Source organism: Piliocolobus tephrosceles, chromosome 6, assembly GCF_002776525.5.
Source record: "Piliocolobus tephrosceles isolate RC106 chromosome 6, ASM277652v3, whole genome shotgun sequence".
Lineage (NCBI taxonomy): Eukaryota > Metazoa > Chordata > Mammalia > Primates > Cercopithecidae > Piliocolobus > Piliocolobus tephrosceles.
The window spans coordinates 146,312,627-146,335,339 of record NC_045439.1 but is presented as its reverse complement, the minus strand read 5'-3'; the positions used below and the strand labels follow the sequence as shown (position 1 = coordinate 146,335,339).

Sequence of the window (22,713 nt, the reverse complement as noted above, 5' to 3'; positions counted from 1 at the left end):
TTTTTTTTTTTTTTTTTTTTTTTGAGACGGAGTCTCGCTCTGTCACCCAGGCTGGAGTGCTGTGGCTGCATCTCAGCTCACTGCAAGCTCCGCCTCCCAGGTTCACGCCATTCTCCTGCCTCAGCCTCCCGGGTAGCTGGGACTACAGGTGCCGCCACCTCGCCCGGCTAGTTTTTTGTAGTTTTTAGTAGAGACGGGGTTTCACCGTATTAGCCAGGATGGTCTCGATCTCCTGACTTCGTGATCCGCCCGTCTTGGCCTCCCAAAGTGCTGGGATTACAGGCTTGAGCCACCGCGCCCGGCTAAACTCTTGTTAAGCCTAGCTGCTCACCTAAATCTTGGAAGACTTATGTTTACAAAGAATGAATCTACCACAATGAGAAAAAATTTTATTAATGACAATCTTGAGCAGTATAAAACTCAGAAGCTCCACTGAGGTGAAGGAAACATGGACATGATACTAAGCAAAGCCTCGTCTTTTCCATAAAATGAATAAGAAGTATATTTGGTGGAGTTTGAGACCAGCCTGGGCAACATAGTGAGACCCTGTCTCTAAAAGCATTAAAGCATTAATCCTCACATTTCGATAGGACTATGTAGCTTTCAAGTAAGCAATGTTAGAATGAGTTGTGGAGTTTTATTTATGCAAATAGAGTGAGTGACAGATGGCAATTACATGAGGTTATTTGAACAAAGGTGCACAAGCCTAAACAATTTCACCTAGGAAAAATATTGATGTCATAACCAAATCATATGGCCCCGTTTCATAAAGGTTACTATATTCTATAGAGACTGAAGAGGTGGCCTTTCTATCCCAGCTTACCCTATTCTTGTTATTGTTTAAATTCTCCTGAAGCTTGTATAACTAGCTGCCATTAGATAAATGCTGTAGGCTAGCAGAAGACTGTGGTTCTATTAATATTAGAACCAGCAGGGGAAACAACATTAAAAATCTAGGAACAGAATTTTAGGATGTGTCTCAGACACCTGAATTGTATAGGGACTTAAGTAAAAACTATCCCAAAGAATGTGAGCTTTAAGGTGATAATGTCTTTTCAGAGATTGTAGCACATGAAGAACCCATGGATACTACATACATGGACACTACATAGAATATGAACAGTTAGCAGAAAAAGATCTCGTGACTAAAGTAGGGAAGACATAAAAAAAAAATTTACAAAAGGAAAAATATTCAGAATACAGGAATATTTACAAGATGTTAAAAAATTATTAATCTTCAGCCAAAATGAGGCCCCTTCGCATTCCCAAAACCTTTGCTTTCTTCTCCTTTCGTTCTTGCTCGCGTTTCTTCCGTTGCTCTTCCCTGAGGGGGACAGGTTACACGTTAAGCTCTAGGGAGGCTCCACAACAGACACGTTAGAGCAAGTATTGTTGGACTAACACCCAAACTTTCAAGCAATGACATCCAGCATACTTGCGTAAAACAGACTCTTAGAGGGCACTGTGCTCCGCCTAGTGTTTCTAACACCTGTTTGTCATTGTTGTGTTAAAGGAATAGAAACTGGTATTTTCCTTTTGCTAACTTGACACTCAAATCATGCATGGAGGCTGGGTGCTTTGGCTCATGCCTGTAATCCCAGCATGTTAGGAGGCCAAGGCAGGCGGATCACTTGAGGTCAGGAGTTCAAGAACAGCCTGACCAAAATGGTGAAACCCCGTCTCTACTAAAAATACAAAAAAGTTAGCCAAGTGTGGTGGTGCATGTCTATAATCCCAGCTACTGGGAAGCTGAGGCAGGAGAATCGCTTGAACCCAGGAGGTGGCGGTTGCAGTGAGCTGAGATCATGCCACTGCACTCCAGCATGGACGACAGAGCAAGACTCTGTCTCAAAACAAACAAAAATAAATAAAATAAAAAATAAAATCATACATGGAATTGGAATCAGAAGATACCTTGGTGATTGAATCCAACTCTTATTATTTTACAATTTGCTTTAAGCCAGATGCAGTGGCTCACACCTATAATCCCAGCATTTTGGGAGGCCAAAGTGGGAGGATTCCCTGTGCCCAGGAGTTCAAGGCAAAACTAAGCTATGATCATGCCATTGCACTCCAGTCTGGGCGACAAAAAGTAAGAACCTGTCTCTAAGAAAAAAAAAATTTGTTTTAAATGAGAAATGTCTACACCTAGAAATCAAAGCCGTGGTGGCTCACACCTGTAATCCCAGCACTTTAGGAGGCCAAGGTGGGTGGATCACCTGAGGTCAGGAGTTTGAGACAAGCCTAGCCAAGATGGTGAAACCCCGTCTCTACTAAAAATACAAAAATTAGCTGCCAGCTACTCGGGAGGCTGGGGCAAGAGAATGACTTGAACCCGGGAGGAGGAGGGTGCAGTGAGCCAAGATTGCACCACCACTCTCTAGCCTGGGCAACAGAGCGAGACTCCATCTCAAAACAAACAAAAAAAAAACCGGCCGGGGGCAGTGGCTCAAGCCTGTAATCCCAGCACTTTGGGAGGCCGAGACGGGCGGATCACGAGGTCAGGAGTTTGAGACCATCCTGGCTAACACGGTGAAACCCCGTCTCTACTAAAAAATACAAAAAAAGCTAGCTGGGCGAGGTGGCTGGCGCCTGTAGTCCCAGCTACTCGGGAGGCTGAGGCAGGAGAACGGCGTAAACCCGGGAAGCGGAGCTTGCAGTGAGCTGAGATCCGGCCACTGCACTCCAGCCCGGGCGATAGAGCAAGACTCCATCTCAAAAAACAAACAAACAAACAAACAAACAAACAAAAACCAAGATAAGTTAATATCATTTTGGGCTTTTTTGTGTTTTTTTTTTTTTCTTTCTCTTTTTTCTATTTTTTTTTTTTTTGGTTTGTCTAATCCTCTGAAAGAAAAGCATAATGGCTAACTCAGTAGACCCTGATTCTAGTTCTATTCCTTTCACTAACCTATGTGATTTTGAGCTTGACCTTTGACTTCTCTTTTTTTTTTTTTTTTAAATTGAGATGGAGTTTTGCTCTTGTTGCCTGGGCTGTAGTGCAATGGCATAATCTTGGCTCACCACAACCTCCACCTCCCGGGTTCAAGCGATTCTCCTGCCTCAGCCTCCAGAGTAGCTGGGATTACAGGCATGCGCCACCACGCCTGGCTAATTGTGTATTTTTAGTAGAGATGGGGTTTCTCCATGTCTTGAACTCCTGACATCGTAATCCACCCGCCTTGGCCTCCCAAAGTACTGGGATTATAGGCGTGAGCCACCTCGCCCGGCCAACTTAATAACAGCAAAGGCCTTGGCACAGTCATGTATAGCCATGAGTCAAATGATAGGTAACCCTGTGTCACGAGGGTCCAAGCAGGGAATCTGGGCCCAACCATGACTTGCTACAACCCAGGATGAGCTCTGGCTTTAACTTGGTTTTCATGCTGAAGGAAGCCTCTAAGGACCGTCCTGGGTTCTTCTCCTCTTTATAGGTCCTTGATGCCTTGTAAGCCTGGCTTCCTTAGGAGTGAGGAATTGATGTCTATCTGGATACGCAGGTACCCTGGGCTACTGGGCATTGGTATCAGGAGAGATACCCACGTGCCCTGTGTTTAGGCAGATGAGTCATGCAAGAGCAGTGCTCTCAATCTGGGTCTTCTTCTGAATCACCTGCAGAGCTTTGGAAACAATGCAGGTGCTTGGACCTCACCCCAAGCCTGCTGATTTGGAGTCCATTACACTGGAACCTAGGCACATGTACTCAGAAAGTTCTATATATGATAACACTTTTTTTTTTTTTTTTTTTTGAGACGGAGTCTCACTCTGTTGCCCAGGCTGCAGTGCAGTGGCGTGATCGCAGCTCACTGCAAGCTCTGTCTCCCGGGTTCCTGCCTCAGCCTCCGAATAGCTGGGACTACAGGCACCCACCACCACGCCTGGCTAATTTTTTTTTTTTTTTTTTTTTTTTGTATTTTTAGTAGAGACAGGGTTTCACCGTGTTAGCCAGGATGGTCTTGATCTCCTGATCTCGTGATCCGCCTGCTTCAGCCTCCCAAAAGTGCTGGGATTACAGGTGTGAGCCACCACGCCTGGACCATGATACCACTTCTAACCTCCCCTTAAAACACCACTATTACTGAGTCTCTATCCCTCAGAGGTGCTGCTTTTGAAATTAAAGTAATTATAAAGCTGGATAATTATGTACTTACTTTGTCTGGAGATGAGGTTGTTTGTAAGTTTTCTTGTAGAAGTTAATTCTGTTGATATGTTGATTTAGATAATTATTTTCTTTAGATTGCCCCCATGGTTTTAGCTTTCCTAGTTTAGGACAGAGACAAAGAGTTTTAAGAAGATTGTCTGATTTATATTCCCAACTTCATTCTCTTCATCTGTGGTTACCTGCTATTGACAATTATACTTTTTTCTTTGAGACAGAATCTCACTCTGTTGCTCAGGTTGGAGTGCAGTGGTGTGATCTGATCTCAGCTCACAGCGACCTCCACCTCCTGGGCTCAAGTGATCCTCCCAACTCAGACTCATGAGTAGCTGGGACTACAGGCACACGCCACCATGCCCAGGTAATTTTTGTGTGTGTGTGTGTGTGTGTGTGTGTGTTTTTGAGACGGAGTCTCGCTCTGTTGCCCAGGCTGGAGTGCAGTGACCGGATCTCAGCTCATTGCAAACTCCACCTCCCGGGTTTATGCCATTGTCCTGCCTCAGCCTCCCGAGTAGCTGGGACTATAGGCACCCGCCACCTCGCCCGGTTAGTTTTTTGTATTTTTTTGTTTTTGTTTTTGTTTTTTTTTGAGGCGGAGTCTTGCTCTGTCCCCCGGACTGGAGTGCAGTGGCCGGATCTCAGCTCACTGCAAGCTCCGCCTCCTGGGTTTACGCCATTCTCCTGCCTCAGCCTCCCGAGTAGCTGAGACTACAGGCGCCCGCCACCTCGCCCAGCTAGTTTTTTGTATTTTTTAGTAGAGACGGGGTTTCACCATGTTAGCCAGGATGGTCTCGATCTCCTGACCTCGTGATCTGCCTGCCTTGGCCTCCCAAAGTGTTGGGATTACAGGCTTGAGCCACCGTGCCCGGCCGTTTTTTTGTATTTTTTAGTAGAGACGGGGTTTCTCCGTGTTAGCCAGGATGGTCTGGATCTCCTGACCTTGTGATCCGCCCTTCTCGGCCTCCCAAAGTGCTGGGATTACAGGCTTGAGCCACTGTGCCCTGCAATTTTTGTATTTTTTAGTAGAGACGGGGTTTCGTCATGTTGCCCATGCTGGTCTCAAGCTCCTGTTCTCAAGCAATCTGCCTGCCTTGGCCTCCTAAAGTGCTGAGATTACAGGCATGAGCCACTGTGTCCAACCAATCTGCAATTTTACAAAACTGGGACCGAATTTCTGGAAGTTTACGTGTTGCTTTTTTTGTTTGTTTTTTAAATTTAAATTTAAATTTGAATTTTTTTTTTTTTTTTTAATTTTTTAGACTGAGTCTCGCTCTGTTGCCCAGTCTGGAGTGTACTGGCACGACCTTGGCTCACTGCAACCTCTGCCTCTGGGGTTCGTGCAATTCTCCTGCCTCAGCCTCCAGAGTAGCTGGGACTATAGGCGCCCGCCACCATGCCCGGCTAATTTTGTTTTTGTATTTTTAGTAGAGACGGGGTTTCACCATGTTAGACAGGATGGTCTCGATCTCCTGACCTTGTGATCCACCCGCCTTGGCCTCCCAAAGTGCTGGGATTACAGGTGTGAGCCACTACGCCCGGCCTGTTTTTGTTTTCTTGAGGCATGGTCTCACTGTGTCGCCCAGGCTGGAGTGCAGTGGTGCAATCTCGGCTCACTGCAACCTCTGCCTCCCAGGTTCAAGCTATTCTCCTGCCTCAGCCTCCCAAGTAGCTGGGATTACAGGTGCCACCACCACACGAGGCTAATTTTCTTATTTTTTTTCAGTAGAGAGGGGGTTTCACCATGTTGGCCAGGTTGATCTCAAACTCCTGAACTAAAGTGATCTGCCCACCTCAGCCTCCCGAAATGCTGGGATTACAGGTGAGAGCCACTGCGCCCAGCCGCAGAATTTGTTCATTCTTAAGTTGTCATTTTTTATTTTTATGTTTAGATGGAGTTTCACTCTTGTTGCCCAGGCTGGAGTGCAATGGCGTGGTCTTGGTTCACTGCAACCTCCGCCTAACAGGTTCAAGCAATTCTCCTGTCTCAGCCTCCCAAGCAGCTAGGATTACAGGTGCCCGCCACCATGCCTGGCTAATTTTTGTATTTTTAGTAGGCATGAGCCACTGCATCCCACCAATGTTAAGTATTTTATAGCCCTATAGGTTAAAACACTCCCACGTACCTTTGTGTGGTTCATAGTTGAGGGGACGAGACAAACTTGCTTTAAGATCAAACACTGGTTTCTTATTGGAGACTGGAGTCTGCGTTGCCTCAGTTGTCAACTTGAATGGGGTAATAACTAAAAACACACCAAAGAAACCCAAGAGCTTAATTAGAAACAAAGACCTGTTAAAGTGTTTATCAAAGTGTTACTTCTCAATCTTAAAAATACATGTTATAGGCTGGGCATGGTGGCTCACGCCTGTAATCCCAATGCTTTGGGAGGCTGAGGTGGGTGGATCAGGAGGTCAGGAGATTAAGACCATCCTGACCAACATGGTGAAACCCTGTCTCTACTAAAATACAAAAAATTATCTGGGAGTATGGTGGCTCACGCCTGTAATCTCAGCACTTTGGGAGGCCAAGTTGGGTGGATCACCTGAGGTCGAGAGTTCAAGACCAGCCTGACCAACATGGAGAAACCCCGTCTCTACTAAAAGTACAAAATTAGCTGGGGTGGTGGTGCATGCCTGTAATCCCAGCTACTTGGGAGGCTGAGGCAGGAGAATTGCTTGAACCTGCAAGGCGGAGGTTGAGGTGAGCCGAGATTGCACCACTGCACTCCAGCTTGGGCAACAAGAGTGAAACTCAGTTTCAAAAAAAAAAAAACAACTTAGCTGGGTGTGGTGGTGCATGCCTGTAGTCCCAGCTACTTGGCTGAGGCAGGGGAATCGCTTGAACCCGGGAGGCAGAGGTTGCAGTAAGCCAACATTGTGCCACTGCACTCCAGCCTGGCAACAAAGCAAGGCTCCATCTCAGAGAACAAAAAAAATTTATCAGGTGTGGTGGCACATGCCTGTAATCCCAGCTACTTGGGAGGCTGAGGTAGGAGAATCATTCGAACCCGGGAGGTGGAGCTTGCAGTGAGCTGAGACTGCGCCATTGCACTCCAGTCTGGGCGATAGGGCAAGACTCTATCTCCAAAAAAAAAAAAAAAAAAGAAGAAAAAAAGGCCAGGTGCAGTGGCTCATGCCTGTAATCCTAGCACTTTGGGAGGCCGAGGCAGGCGGATCATGAGGTCAAGAGATCGAGACCATCCTGGCCAACATAGTGAAACTCTGTCTCTACTAAAATGCAAAAATCAGCCAGGCGTGGTGGCACGTGCCTGTAAATCCTAGCTACTCAGGAGGTTGAGGCAGGAGAATCCCTCGAACCAGGAAGTTGGAGGTTGCAGCAAGCTGAGATCACGCCACAGCACTCCAGCCTGGCAACAGAGTAAGACTCTGTCTCAAATAACAAAAAAAGTTATAGCTTGAATGTTTGTATCTCCTGCAACCCCAAATTCACATTGAAATCCTAACCGTCAATACGACTGGTGTAAGGAAGTAGGGCTTTGGGAGGTAAATAGGTCATGAATGGGATTCAGGGACCCCACAGAATTTTCTCTAGCTCTCTTTCTGCCACATGAGCATACAACAAGAAGTTGGTGGTCTGCTACCTGGAGAAGAGCCCTCACCAGAATCATGCTAGTGCCCTGATCTGCCCTCATCCAGCCTCCAGAACTGTGAGAGAGAAATTACTGCTGTTGATAAGACACAGTCTTCGGTGCTTTATTATATAATAGCAGCCCCAAAGGACTAAGCCAATCTACAGGAATAGATTGTCTGAAATAGATGAAAGAGTCTGAAATAAGGTTTAAAATGGAGAAAAGAGAAGAAAGCAATAATTGAGGAAAGCTAAGCATTGAGATTAGTTTCCTTTGCTAAGTAGCTTTGTAAATGTTCTGAATATCATGACATTTCCTACGATCAGATGGGAGTTTAGAATTCTGTTGAAAGAAAGAACGGTAACTTTTCAGCTTATTTCTCTGACAAGTCCCAAAAAAATTACATATTATTAATAGTATTATCATTAACATAAATAAACATAAAAAGAACCTAATCACATAGTAGAGGAGATTCATGGCCTGGTGGCTCATACCTGTAATCTCAGCACTTTGGAAGGCTGAGGCAGGATTGTTTAAAGTCAGGAATATTATTAATAAGGGCTCTTATCACTTCAGAATTTTAATTTTTGGCTGGGTGCGGTGGCTCACGCCTGTAATCCTAGCAGTTTGGGAGGTGGAGGCGGGCAGATCTCGAGGTCAGGAGTTCGAGACCAACCTGGCCAATATGGTGACACCCTATCTCTACCAAAAATACAAAAATTAGCCAGGCGTGGTGGTGGGCACCTGTAGTCCCAGCTACTCAGGAGACTGAGGCAGAAGAATCGCTTGAACCCAGGAGGCGGAGGTTGCAGTGAGCCGAGATGGTGCTACTGCACTCCAGCCTGGGTGATAGAGCGAGACTCCATCTCAAAAAAAAAAGAATATGAATATTTGTACCATGAAGCTAAAAATATCCAGGATGGTATAGTTTATTTTCATTTTTTTGAGATGGAGTCTTGCTCTGTCTCCCAGGCTGGAGTGCAGTGATGTGATCTCAGCTCAGTGCAACCTCTGCCTCCTGGGTTCAAGTGATTCTCAAGCGAGTAGCTGAGATTACAGACAAGTGCCACCACGCCCGGCTAATTTTCGTAATTTTAGTAGAGACGAGGTTTTGCCATGTTGGCCAGGTTGATCTCCATGCCACCATGCCCAGCCTAAGGATGGTGTAGTTTAGTTAGCCTTTTTGCTACAGTTGGCCATCAGTTAATCCTTTCTCTCTCTCTTTTTTTTTCTTCTTTTCGAGACAGGGTCTCACTGTATTGCCCTGGCTGGCTGGAGTACAGTAGCACAATCTCGGCTCACTGCAACCTCTGCTTCCTGGTACAAGCGATTCTCCTACCTCAGCCTCTTGAGTAGCTGGGACAATAGATGCATGCCACCTCGCCTGGCTAATTTTTGTATTTTTAGTAGAGATAGGATTTCACCATGTTGGCCAAGCTGGTCTCAAAATCCTGACCTCAAGTGATCCATCCACCTCGGCCTCCCAAAGTGCTGGGATTACAGGCAAGAGACACTGTGTCCCGCCAATCCTTTCTTTTCGCAGGGGAAGCCACAGGTCATTGCCAAATGTGAACCCTTGCCTACATCTGTGAAACAGCAATCAGGATCTAAGACCACCTAGTTAAAAAAAGCACAAAACCCTGTGTTCAAGCTATCCCACTGTATCAATATCAAATGCTGACAGGGAGTAGAATAAGGGGCTGCCATACACTGCTGCTGGAAGTATAGATTGGTACAATTCATCCAAGACAGTAAATATCTGCATATTTTCCAATCCAGCTGTTCTGCTCCTAGGTCTAGGGAAACTCTTGCACATGCACCCAGGAGACATGTTTAAGAGTATTCATAGCAACATCATATATAATAATGAAAGCTGGAACCACCCACATGTTCATGAATAGTAACATAGATAAACTGACACATACCCATACCACTGAAAAATACAGTGAAAATGAGTCAACATGGTTGAATCTTGAAACATGAAGTCTGTGGTCTGGGATCCTGTTAGTGTCAGAGTCCTCCAGGACCAGTCTGAGGCTGTAATGAATACTGTGCTCGTCCTCCGAATCCCTGAGTCCTACAAGGGGCACAGTGCCCTTCCTGCAGGGTCACCATTTTAGGATTAGATGGAGCTCTCAGGCAGCTATCTGGTTTTTGCTTATGTCTCTGGCATTTCCCTCACTAGTACACAATGAAAAATATACTATGGTAAAATTTTTGTTTTTGATTTTATAGAAATGGAAAGGGTTTAAGGAAACAGATACAGGACGGGCGCAGCGGCTCACTCTTGTAACCCCAGCACTTTGGGAGGCCAAGGCGGCGGATCACCTGAGGTCAGGAGTTTGAGACCAGCCTGACCAACATAGCGAAACCGTCTCTATTAAATATACAAAATTAGCTGGGTGTGGTGGTGCGTGTCTGTAATCCCAGCTACTCAGGAGGCTGAGGCAGGAGAATTGCTTGAACCTGGGAGGCAGAGGTTGCAGTGAGCCAAGATCACGCCATTGCTCTCTAGCCTGCGTGACAAAAGTGAAACTCCCATCTCAAAAAAAAAAAAAAAAAGAAAAAAGAAAACAGATACACCTGATCATTTTGGGAAGTTATATGGCTTAAAAATGAAGCAGATTTATTTATTTTTTACCAGCAGCAGAATTCCCCTTGGTGGTCTTTAATTTGTGTGTCCCAAGCACGGCCTCACCTTTTGGGGTGCCCCCAGACACGGTCACACGTGCAGACTTTCTGGCTGGAGTCTTGGTTAGTGAACGCTTATGCTCATTATCTTTAGTAGCAGCTGAAAACCTAAATAGGACAGCAGAGTATAAGACATGAGTACTGTGGCAAGAGTAACTTGTGTCTAGCTTATAAATAAAACCGCTTGACTATCAGCAAGCAGTGAAAAGGGCCTCAAGTAATACTTGTCATAGGAATGAACCTCTTTTGCAGAAGAGACATATTCCTAAAAGGCTAATGCTAAAGTAAATCACGTATCAACTAACGTTATTTGTAAAATACATTCTTGTCCTTTCTGCTCTCCCTGTGATGGTGCTGGAGGAATAGGCCTGGAAGTCTCATTATAGTCCAAGAGGCAAGCCAAAAGCTCCCCTTCTTCTTCTTCTTCCTCCTTCCTCTCTCCTCCTCCTTGTGAGGGGAAGTCACAGGGAGCAGAAGACTGCTATGCTAGATGAGTGGTGAGAACAGGTCTTGTATCTTCCTAAAAGAATGTCATTCATTTGAGTGGTAGAGAAATAAACCCATGATATACCATTCTTTACATATGGCAGATTGCCACAAATGTATTTGACTGATTCACTGATAGTATTTTTTCTACATTTTAACATCTCTGAAATTGGGATGTGTTTTTACAATTCATAAGATGTCAATAGTTAATTTGTAGGGTTTTTTCTTGAGACAGGTTCTGGCTCTGTCACCCAGGCTGGAGTGCAGTGGTGTGATCTCAGCTCATTACAACCTTTGCCTCCTAGGTTCAAGCCATCCTCCTGCCTCAGCCTCCCGAGTAGCTGGGACTATGGGTGTGTGCCACTGTGCCTGGCTAATTTTTTTCTTTTTTTGTTTTTGAGATGGAGTTTCGCTCTGTCGCCCAGGTTGGAGTGCAATGGTGCGATCTTGGCTCACTGCAACCTCTACCTCCCAGGTTCAAGTGATTCTACTGCCTCAGCCTCCCCAGTAGCTGGGATTACAGGCGTGCACCACCACGCCTGGCTAATTTTGTATTTTTAGTACAGATGGGGTTTCACTATGTTGGCCAGGCTGGTCTTGAACTCCTGACCTCGTGATCTGCCCGCCTTGGCCTCCCAAAGTGCTGGGATTACAGGCCTGAGCCACCAAGCCTCGTCTGATTTTTCTTAATGGTTCATAAAATAACAATGAGCCTTCATTCAATTAATGGTATCTTCTGGTGTGAAGTCCAGACCCACCTGTACATTGCAGTGAAGGGCCAACCCTCCGACCATGGTGTTTTTTTTTTTTTTTGAGACGACGTTTCGCTCTGTCGCCCAGGCTGGAGTGCAATGGTATGGTCTTGGCTCACTGCAACCTCCACCTCCTGGGTTCATGCGATTCTCCTGCCTCAGCCTCTGAAGCAGCTGGGATTACAGGTGCGCACCACCATGCCCAGATAATTTTGTATTTTTAGTACAGACGAGGTTTCACCATGTTGGTCATGGCTGGTCTTGAACTCCTGACCTCAGGTGATCCACCTGACTCGGGTTCCCAAAGTGCTGGGATTATAGGCATGAGCCACCGCTCTTGGGTCATGGTATTCTTAAATGAAATCAGAACTACCAATTATAGGTACTTCATATTCCAAGCTAATTCAATAGATAGACTTCTAAACTTAAAGATATTTTTAAGTTTTAAAAACTACATTGGAGGAACAGGAAAAAAAAATCTGATTAAAACATGGGCAGGCTGGGTGAGATGGTTCACACCTATAATCCCAGTACTTTGGTAGTACTCTGGTGCTGGCTGAGTGGCTATGTGCCTGTGGCTAGGGCCTGAGAAACAGCTGTGAGATGCCTCATCCCTGCAGAGAAGCCCCTGACCTGCCCAACGCCCCTGTACTCCTGGTAAGGGCCTGAGAGGCAGTGTTGTAAGCAGCCTCTGGTAGATATGCCCCAAGGTCAGCCAAGCAGCCATGCAACTGCGTATGAGGGCTGAGAAATAGCCCCACGGTCCCAAACCTGGCAAAGCCACCATCACCACCAACTCTCTTAGCCTAGGCTACTGAGAGACTTACAAATGCCACTCAAATGCACTACAGCTGAAGAAACTACACAGACTATATTCCTGTGCCCGCTTAGAACCAAGGCCAACACACCCCACTTAACTGACACCCCAAGACCTATTCATATAAGTATGTTCTTCCCTATGAAACCTCCTCTATAAAATTGGAAGAGGTCACTTTCCTAACAGATGTGTAGAAATCGATGCAAGGACACATAAACCATGAAAATGTAGGGAAACAAGTCACCTCCAAAGAAAAATGGTAATTCTCCAATAACCCAATTCATAGGGAAATATATGAAATACCAGAAAAAGAATTCAAAATAATAATCTTAGGAGAACTCCGTGAGACACACAAAATAATACAGACAAGTCAATGAAATCAGGAAAACAATTCACGATTTGAATGAGAAATTTAAGAGGTATGTATACCCGGGTGCAGCCAGGTGCAGTGGCTCACGCCTGTAATCCCAGCACTTTGGGAGGCCAAGGCAGGTGGATCACCTGAGGTCAGGAGTTTGAGACCAGCCTGGCCAACATGGTGAAACCCTGTCTCTACTAAAAATGACAACTTAGCCGGTTGTGGTGGTACATGCCTGTAGTCCCAGCTACTTGGGAGGCTGAGAATCGCTTGAACCTGGGAGGAGGGGATTACAGGGAGTCAAGATCTCGCCACTGCTGTCCAGCCTAGGCAATGGAGTGAGACTCCAATGGAGTGAGACTCCATCTGGAAAAAAAAAAAAGAAAGGCTGGTGCAATTGCATGTTTGTAATCCCAGCACTTTGGTTGGCCAAGGCGGGAGGGTCACTTGAGCCCAAGGGTTCAAGACCAGACTGGACAACATAGTGAGACCTTGCAAAATTAGCTGAGCATGGTGGTTTCAAACAGCTAGAAGGAGGATACTAAATATAAAGAAATGATAACTGTTTGAGATGATGGATATGCTAATTACCCTGATCTGACTACCATACAATATAGGTGTTAAAACATCACTATGGGCCGGGCACGGTGGCTCACGCCTGTAATACCAGCACTTTGGGAGGCTGAGGCGGGCGGATCATGAGGTCAGGAGATTGAAACCATCCTGGCTAACATGATGAAAGCCCATCTCTACTAAAAATGCAAAAAATTAGCCGGGCATGGTGGCACATACCTGTAGTCCCAGCTACTTGGGAGGCTGAGGCAGGAGAATCGCTTGAACCCAGGAGGCAGAGGTTGCAGTGAGCTGAGATCGCGCCACTGCATTCCAGCCTGGGCAACAGAGCACAACTCTGTCTCAAAAAAAAAAAAAAAAAAAAGGAAACATCACTACATACCCCCATGAGTATGTAAGAATATTATTTGCCAATTAAAAAAATTTTTTTATATGATCCATGTGAAATCTTGTTCATGATTACATTTTGAAGTGATTTCTTTACCTGACACCTGTTTTAGCTGCAGAGATAGCAGAGCGCTTGAGTGACCCCTTCAGACCCAAGGTACTCTGACTTGCAGGGCCACAAGACCGGCCTCGCGAGTGTCGTTGGCCGATGGGAGTAGAAGCCACAGAGAGTCTTCCTCTTGGAGGTACTGGAGTCCTGACCCCTCCCTTATTGATGGGATGCTGCTGAAGAGAAAAAGCACCATTTTAAACGCTTGGCCTCTCCAACATGGTGAAACCCCTTCTCTACTAAAAATACAAAAATTAGCTGAGCGTCACGGCACGCTCCTGTAGTCCTAGCTACTCAGGAGGCTGAGGCAAGAGAATCACTTGAACCCGGGAGGCGGAGGTCGCAGTGAGCCGAGATCATGCCATTGCACTCCAGCCTGGCAACAGAGTGAGACTACATTTCCAAAAAAAAAAATGGCTTGGCTTCTGATACAGTATTGTCTCCTAGGCAAAGTTCAGAAGAGCATTTCCATTTATCCCTGTTTCATTCCTCATTTGTGACTCCATTTGGAATCTTTTCCTTCCCCACTACCTCACCTCATCCTATTCTACCTGGCTGGCTGGCTCCACAGTTACCTGCCATTATTGCTATGAGGATTCTGCTATAAAGAGCAATTTCCAGTTGTGGCTGAGTAATGAGTTACAAGAAAGTCTTTCCCAGCTGCTATGGACCCAGGCATTTTCTTTCTTTTTTTTAAAATTTGAGACAGAGTCTGGCTCTGTTGCCCAGGCTGAAGTGAAGTGGCACGATATGGGTTTACTGCAATCTCCACCTTCCAGGTTCAAGCAATCCTCCCACCTTAGCCTTCTGAGTAGCTGGGATTATAGGCACCTGCCACCATGCCCAGCTAATTTTTGTATTTTTAGAGACAGGATGTTGCCATGTTGGCCGGGCTGGTCTCAAATGCCTGACCTCAAGTGATCTGCCTGCCTTAGTCTCCCAAAGTGTTTGGATTACAGGCATGAGCCACTGTGCCCAGCTATCTAGGCATTTTCTTTTCTTTTCTTTTTGAGACGGAGTCTCTTTCTTTCACCCAGGCTGGAGTACAATGGCACAGTCTCAGTTCACTGCAACTTCCACCTCCCAGGTTCAAGCAATTCTTCTGCCTCAGCCTCCCAAGTAGCTGGGACTATAGGCGTCTGCCACCACACTTGGCTAATTTTTGTATTTTTAGTAGAAACGGGGTTTCACTATGTTGGCCAGGCTGGTCTTGAACTGCTGACCTTGTGATCTGCCTGTCTCAGCTTCCCAAACTGCCGGGATTACGGGCGTGAGCCACCACGCCCAACCTAGCCAGACATTTTCTAACTAGAGACATAATGTAGAAAAACAGTCCTTTGTAGTCAAAAAAGAGGGGAAAAAAGATTATTTTGGAAATACGGAAGCTTTGAGACGTTATATACAGTTTATTAAATATAAACTTAGGCCAGGTGCAGTGGCTCACACCCTGCAATCTCAGCACTTTGGGAGGCTGAGGCAGGAGGATCGCTTAAGCCCTAGGAGTTCATGACCAGCCTGGGCAACATTAGGAGATCTTGTCTCTATAAAAACAAACCTAAAGAACTTATTATATAGTTAACATGTGGAATCTACAAATAATTCCACCCTCTCTCTCTATCTCCAAACAATAGCTTTTTGAAGTCCTTTAAAACAAAAAACAAAAAGAGGGAAGGAAATAAATGCTTGAAGGGTTTCACTTAGGGTATCTTTCCTTTTTTTGTTTTTTTTGTTATTTTTTAGTAGAGATGGGGTTTCACCGGGTTAGCCAGGATGGTCTCGATCTCCTGACCTTGTGATCCGCCCGTCTCGGCCTCCCAAAGTGCTGGGATTACAGGCTTGAGCCACCGCGCCCGGCCAGGTATCTTTCTTAGAAACTGTCAAGGCACAAAGAGTAATTGAATATCTTATTATCATTGGTCTAAGATCCGTTGCAAGCAGAAAAAATTAACTTTATTACCTGTCAACTGAGATATGACAAATGAAATTAATATTTAGAAAAGTAAAAATGTAGGTTAAGAATTAAATACAGGGACTAGAAATAAATATAATCTGGTGGCTCATGCCTGTTATCCCAGTACTTTGGGAGGCAGAAGAGGGAGGAGTGCTTGAGCCTAGGAGTTTGAGACCAGCCTGGACAACACAGTGAGGCTTGTCTCTGCAAAAAACTGAAAAATAGCCAGGTGTAGTAGTGCATGACTATCGTCCCAGCTACTAAGGAGGCTGAGGTGTGAGGATCACCTGAGCCCAGGAGGTTGAGGCTGCAGTGAACCATCACTACACCACTGAATTACCACCTGTGTGACAGGGTGAGACTCTGTCTCAAAAAAAAAGAAAAAAAAATTATATATATATAATTAGATAATATATACCATTAATATAGATAAATAAGTAAAAATTGAGAAAAAGCAAAACTGCATAAAAATAGACAATTATAAAATATAGAGATTTATAACTATATAAGGTACCTTGGAATACAAGCTTTTGATCTTTTTATTATAAATGAATAATTGGTCGGGCGTGATGGCTCAAGCCTGTAATCCCAGCACTTTGGGAGGCCGAGACGGGCGGATCACGAGGTCAGGAGATTGAGACCATCCTGGCTAACACGGTGAAACCTCGTCTCTACTAAAAGTACAAAACAATAGCCAGGCGAGGTGGCGGGCGCCTGTAGTCCCAGTTACTCAGGAGGCTGAGGCAGGAGAATGGCGTAAACCCGGGAGGCGCAGCTTGCAGTGAGCTGAGATCCGGCCACTGCACTCCAGCCTGGGTGACAAAGCGAGCCTCCGTCTCAAAAAAATAATAATAATAATTAACTAAAATAAATTAATTAAATGTAGGTGGGTATGTGTTCGTTTATTTGAGATGAGGTTGTGTTATGTTGCCCAGCCTGGTCTTTGACTCCTGGGCTCAAGCAACCCTCCCACCTCAGCCTCCCAAGTAGGTGGGATTATAGGCATGAGCCACCACACCCAGATAGTTTTCTGATCTTTTTAGAGGCCATTTGACAACTAGATCAAACAAGTCTGCCTTCTGTTACCATGAAAGTCAAAGAGAGGCTGTCATGGCCAGAATGATTCTCTTTAGGATATCTGCTTATTATTGTCCATCACCATCCAAACGATCAAGCCCCAAATGTGCCAAGAGCAACTTCATCTCAGGTATGGTGAAGTTATTGTAATTGGTTTTTTTAATTCTCTAGTCTCCAAAGAGATCATACCAAGTTATACATCTGATAGGCCAATTCCTTAAACATTCAGGGTGAACAGTGTTATTTTAGAACTAAACTCATTCAGATGGGTCTACCAGGCTGGAGTTATACTAAAAAGTAAGATAAACTATTCGTTTATTCAACACATCTTCTAGGGTAATTCTCAAAGTTTATGGTTGAGACAGTTGTTCTTGCTCTGTTCTTAACTTTTACTTAGAAAATTATGTCATCCATATTACAAAATATACAAAGCAGCAGCTTGACTTTTTTTTTTCTTTACAGATGGAGTCTCACTGTATTGCCCAAGTTGGTCTTGAACACCGGGGTTCATGTGATCCTTCAGCCTCACCCTCCCAAAGTTCTGGATTGACAGGTGTGAGCCACTGTGACTGGCTGAAAGCTTTTTTAAATTAAATTAAAGTACATTTATTATTTTTTCTGAGATGGAATTTCACTCTTGTTGCCCAGGCTGGAGTGCAATAGCATGATCTTAGCTCACTGCAACCTCTGCCTCCCGGGTTCAAGTAGCTGGGATTACAGGCATGCACCACCATGCCGAGATAATTTTGTATTTTTAGTAGGGATGGGGATTCTCCATGTTGGTGAGGCTGGTCTCAAACCACTGACCTCAGGTGATCCGCCTGCCTCAGCCTCCCAAAGTGCTGGGATTACAGGTGTGAGCCACCACACCCGGCCTATTTTTTTTGTTTTTTTGAGATGGAGTCTTGATCTGTTGGCCAGGCTGGAGTGCAATAGTATGACCTCAACCCACTGCAACCTCCGCCTCCTGGGTTCAAGTGATTCTCCTATCTCAGCCTCCTGAGTAGCTGGGAGTACAGGTGCTCACCACCCATGGCCAGGTATTTTTTGTATTTTTAGTAGAGACAGGGTTTTGCCATGCTGGCGAAATCTGTCAAACCCAGGAGGTGCAGGTTGCAGTGAGCCAAGATCGCACCACTACACTCCAGCCTAGGTGACAGAGTGACACTTGTCTCAAAAAAAAAAAAAAAAAAAAAAAAAGAGAGACTGATAAACAGTGCCCTCAAATGCTCAAATGTGGTAACAGTGAGGACAGGAGCAGTGGCTCATGCCTGAAATCCCAGCACTTTGGGAGGCCGAGGTGGGTGGATCACCTGAAGTCAGGAGTTCAAGATCAGCCTGGCCAACATGGTGAAACCCTGTCTCTACTAAAAATATAAAAAGTAGCAGGGGCTGGGGGACGTGGCTCATGCCTGTGATCCCAGCACTTTGGGAGGCTGAGGTGGGTGGATCACAAAGTCACGAGTTCAAGACCAGCCTGGCCAATATAGTGAAACCCCGTCTCTACTAAAAATACAAAAAATTAGCCAGGCGTGATGGAGAGTGCCTATAATCCCAGCTACTCAGGAGGCTGAGGCAGGAGAATCACTTGAACCTGGGAGGTGGAGGTTGCGGTGAGCCAAGACTACACCATTGCACTCTAGCCTGGGCAACAAGAGCGAAACTCCGTGTCAAAACAAACAAACAAAAATTGGCCGGGTGTGGTGACGGTCGCCTGTAATCCCAGGTACTTGGGAGGCTGAGGTGGGAGAATCACTTGAATCCACGAGGCAGAGTTTGCAGTGAGCCGAGATTGTGTCACTGCACTCCAGCCTGGGCAACACAATGAGATTCTGTCTAAATAAATAAATAAATAAAACTACAAATACAAATATTAGCCGGGTGTAGTGGTGGGCACCTGTAATCCCAACTACTTGGTAGGCTGAGGCAAAGGAATCTGTTGCACCCGGGAGGCAGAGGTTTCATTGAGCCAAGATCGTACCACTGCACTCCAGCCTGGGTGACAGTGAGACTGCATCTCAGAAAACAAAAAACAAAAAACAAAAGTTTGATAAACAGTGCTTTCAAATGTGGTAACAGTGAAGATGGGAGCGGTGGCTCATGCCTGTAATACCAGCACTTTGGGAGGTGGGTTGATCACCTGAGGTCAGGAGTTCAAGACCAGCCTGGCCAAACATAATGAAATCCCATCTCTACTAAAAATATAAAAATTAGCTGGGTGTGGTGGCGGGTGCCTGTAATCTCAGCTACTGGGGAGGCTAAGGTAGGAGAATTGCTTGAATCAGGGAAGCGGAGGTGGTTGCAGTGAGCTGAGACTGTACCACTGCCCTCCAGCCTGGGCAACAAGAGCAAAACTCTGTCTCAAAAAAAAAAAAAGAAAAAAAAATTGTTGTAACAGTGGTTTTACATTGTTAAAATGAATGTTTATTATTTCAATTAAGCTTCTCACCAAGCAGCTTAGGTACTTAAATAAAATTATTTACAACTTATCACCCAGTGAGTTTTCCTCTTGGCCCTAGCTGCCAGAAAACTTAAACTCAGCTGAGAGACTGATGGTAATAAATACTGTACCCACTAACAGTACTCATTTGGTGCCGCTTTTAAATTGACCATACTATTTTATATTTAATACCATAAACTTAAATTATTTTGAGAATAGGCCTTAAATTATTTTTAAGAAATAGGGAAGTTATGTAACATAAACATGGGGTTAAGAATTAAATACAGCGAATAGAAATAAATATAATCTGGTGGCTCACACCTGTAATCCCAGCACTTTGGGAGGCTGAGGTGGGAGGATCACTTGAGCCTAGGCGTTCAAGGAGAGCCTGGGCATCACAGGGACACCCTGACTTTATGAGAAAAATACATAAATCAATAAATATTTAAAAATGTGTTTCTTGCCCTTCCTTCGGCACTGCCTTAACACCAGATACCAATAACATCAACTTACTAGAATGTTATTAACTCAACTCTGCTAACTCAGTCTCAGAGTTGAGTTTATCACCTTCTCTTACTTTGAGGAGGCTTTGAGTCCTGTGGGACCTGGACTGAAAGCCCTAGAGGGAGCTGTTACCACAGGAACCCTTCAGGTTTGCCACTATTAATCACCCATTTTTCTTTACATAAGGGACAAGGGAAAGAAGACGGCTTCAGCCGTAAGTTGGTTCATCGTCAATGAAAGTAATAGGCAAAACATCTGAATATGGAAAGTAGAATGACATTGCCATTTTGGAAATAGTTTCTCATAGTCAGGATTCACTGTTTTCTGTTTTTTCAGATGGAGTCTCACTCTGTCACCCAGGCTGGAGCACAGTGGTGCAATCTCAGCTCACTGTAACCTTGGCCTCCTGGTTCAAGTGACTCTCCTGCCTCAGCCTCCTGAGTAGCTGGGATTACAGGTGTGTGCCAACCCCCGCTAATTTTTTGTATTTTTTTATAGAGACAGGGTTTCTCCATGTTGGCCAGGCTGGCCTTGAACTCCCGACCTGAGGTAATCCACCTGCCTTGGCCTCCCAAAACGCTAGGATTGCAGGCATGAGACACTGTGCTTGGCCATGGATTCAGTTTTATCCAGAGGATTTTGAAAATTCTCAGGGTAGGGGAAAGCAAGTTTTAGATAAAGATATATTAAACTCAAACAAATCTACTGGTAGAGTGACAGCCAGTTGTTGTAACCATGGTGTTATATAGTTTCAAAATTATAATCAAACAGTTTAGTCCCATTAACAACATAATTTTATCTACATACCTTCAGATCATTTATGGAATTGTGTTCTTCAAAATGTTTCTTTTTTCTCTCAATATATTGATCGATGGACTCCATTTCCTTAAAATGAGCTTCATGAAGCTTCTTAAAGTCTAGAATGTTCCCCCAATATAAAAATTAGTAACAAAACAAAATCCATTTATCTTCTCTGTGTTTTTCTGTTAACACTTATTCTCTTTTTTGCATCCCTGACATTCAACTTCAATATAATTTTTGCTAAAACATTAATTTCAAAATACTTAGTTTTTGGAAACTCAGGGGCAAAGCACATTTGTCTTATAAACTATCAAACATTCACCATCTCCTCATTGACAAATTTCACTAAACTGACATCTTGGTTTAGTCTAGAGGATGAGAGTAGAAGATTTATCTCCTCCCTTACCAATTAGTCACAAGTGGTCTTTATTTAATTATGAATTTGATATTTTATAATGCTCTATGTCAACGACTGATAAACTTATTCTATAAAGGGCTAGATAAAAGTATTTAAGGCTTGGCTGGGCATGGTGGCTCACAACTGTAATCCCAGAACTTTGGGAGGCCAAGGTGGGCAGATCACCTGAGGTCGGGAGCTCGAGACCAGCCTGAACAACATGGAGAAACCCTGTCTACTAAAACTACAAAAATTAGCCGGGTGTGGTGGCACATGCCTATAATCCCAGCTACTCGGGACACTGAAGCAGGAGAATCGCTTGAACCCGGGAGGTATCCAGCCCGGGCAATAAGAGCAAAACTTCATCTCAAAAAAAAAAAAAAAAAAGTATTTTAGGCTTTATAGCCACATATGATATAGTCTCTGTTTCATATTCTTCTTGTTTTTATTTTATTTATATTTTTTGAGATGGAGTCTTGCTCTATTACCCAGGGTAGAGTGCAATGGCGTGATCTTGGCTTACTACAACCTCTGCCTCCTGGGTTCAAGCGATTTTCCTGCCTCAGTTTTCTGAGTAGCTGGGGTTAAAGGCACTTGCCACCATATCCAGCTAATTTTTTTGTATTTTTAGTAGAAACGGGGTTTCACCATGCTGGCCAGGCTGTTCTCAAACTCCCAACTTCAGGTGATCCACCCCCCTGTGCCTCCTAACGTGCTGGGATTACAGGTGTGAGAACCATGCCTGGCCATTCTTCTTGTTTTTAAATTCTTTAAAAAATATAAAAACCATTATGAGCTCAAAGGATATAAGACAGGCCAAGGGAGGCAGCAGTTTGCTGACCCCTGCTGTATCCTATTCTGATTAAGTATATGAACATTTACTGAATTTTGAATATAGGATGAGCAGCATTGTAACTACTATAAATATAATAATCAACATTCTATGTGCCAAGCAATGTTCCAACAATACAAGAGAGAGGAAGAATTACATGTCCAAAAACAGAGTCATTTAGACTTATGAAAAACTTATTAGAAGGTGGCGGGAGGCTGAGGCAGGAGAATGGCGTAAACCCGGGAGGCGGAGCTTGCAGTGAGCTAAGATCCAGCCACTGCACTCCAGCCTGGGCGACAGAGCGAGACTCCGTGTCAACAAAAAAAAAAAAAAAAAAAAAAGAAGGTGGGCATTGTACCAAGTACTTCGTACATTCATTCATCAGATGTTTATTGAATCCTTGCTGCATGCTATTTGCCATGATAGGGAAGCAGTAGTGGAAAAAGTATTCTCAATTTATGCATCTATCAACCTGATGAAATAGGTACTATAGGCCAGGCAGGGTGGCTCACACCTGGAATCCCAGCACTTTGAGAGGCCGAGTCAGGCAGATCACGAGGTCAAGAGATCAAGACCATGCTGGCCAACATGGTGAAGCCCCGTCTCTTCTGAAAATACAAAAATCAGCTGGTCGTGGTGGAGCACACCTGTAGTCCCAGCTACTCGGGAGGCTGAGGCAGGAGAATCGCTTGAACCTGGGAGGCAGAGGTTGCAGTGAGCCAAGATCACACCACTGCACTCTAGCCTAGGCGACAGAGCAAGACCCTGTCTCAAAAAAAAAAAAAAAAAAAA

General features: G+C 44.7%; 1 protein-coding gene across 1 annotated transcript in view; it reads right to left on the bottom strand.

Annotated features, from left to right (window-relative positions):
- Positions 1–373: 373 nt before the first annotated feature.
- Positions 374–22,713, bottom strand: part of NUSAP1 (nucleolar and spindle associated protein 1) — a 66,797-nt gene continuing 44,457 nt past the window's right edge. The window contains exons 7-12 of the mRNA XM_023198395.3: positions 20,699–20,812; positions 13,908–14,095; positions 10,445–10,545; positions 6,283–6,399; positions 4,152–4,260; positions 374–1,324 (exon numbers count right to left, since the gene is read on the bottom strand). Coding sequence (XP_023054163.2) covers positions 1,231–1,324; positions 4,152–4,260; positions 6,283–6,399; positions 10,445–10,545; positions 13,908–14,095; positions 20,699–20,812 — 723 coding nt within the window. The 3' untranslated portion in view covers positions 374–1,230. The remainder of the gene's footprint in view (positions 1,325–4,151; positions 4,261–6,282; positions 6,400–10,444; positions 10,546–13,907; positions 14,096–20,698; positions 20,813–22,713) is intronic.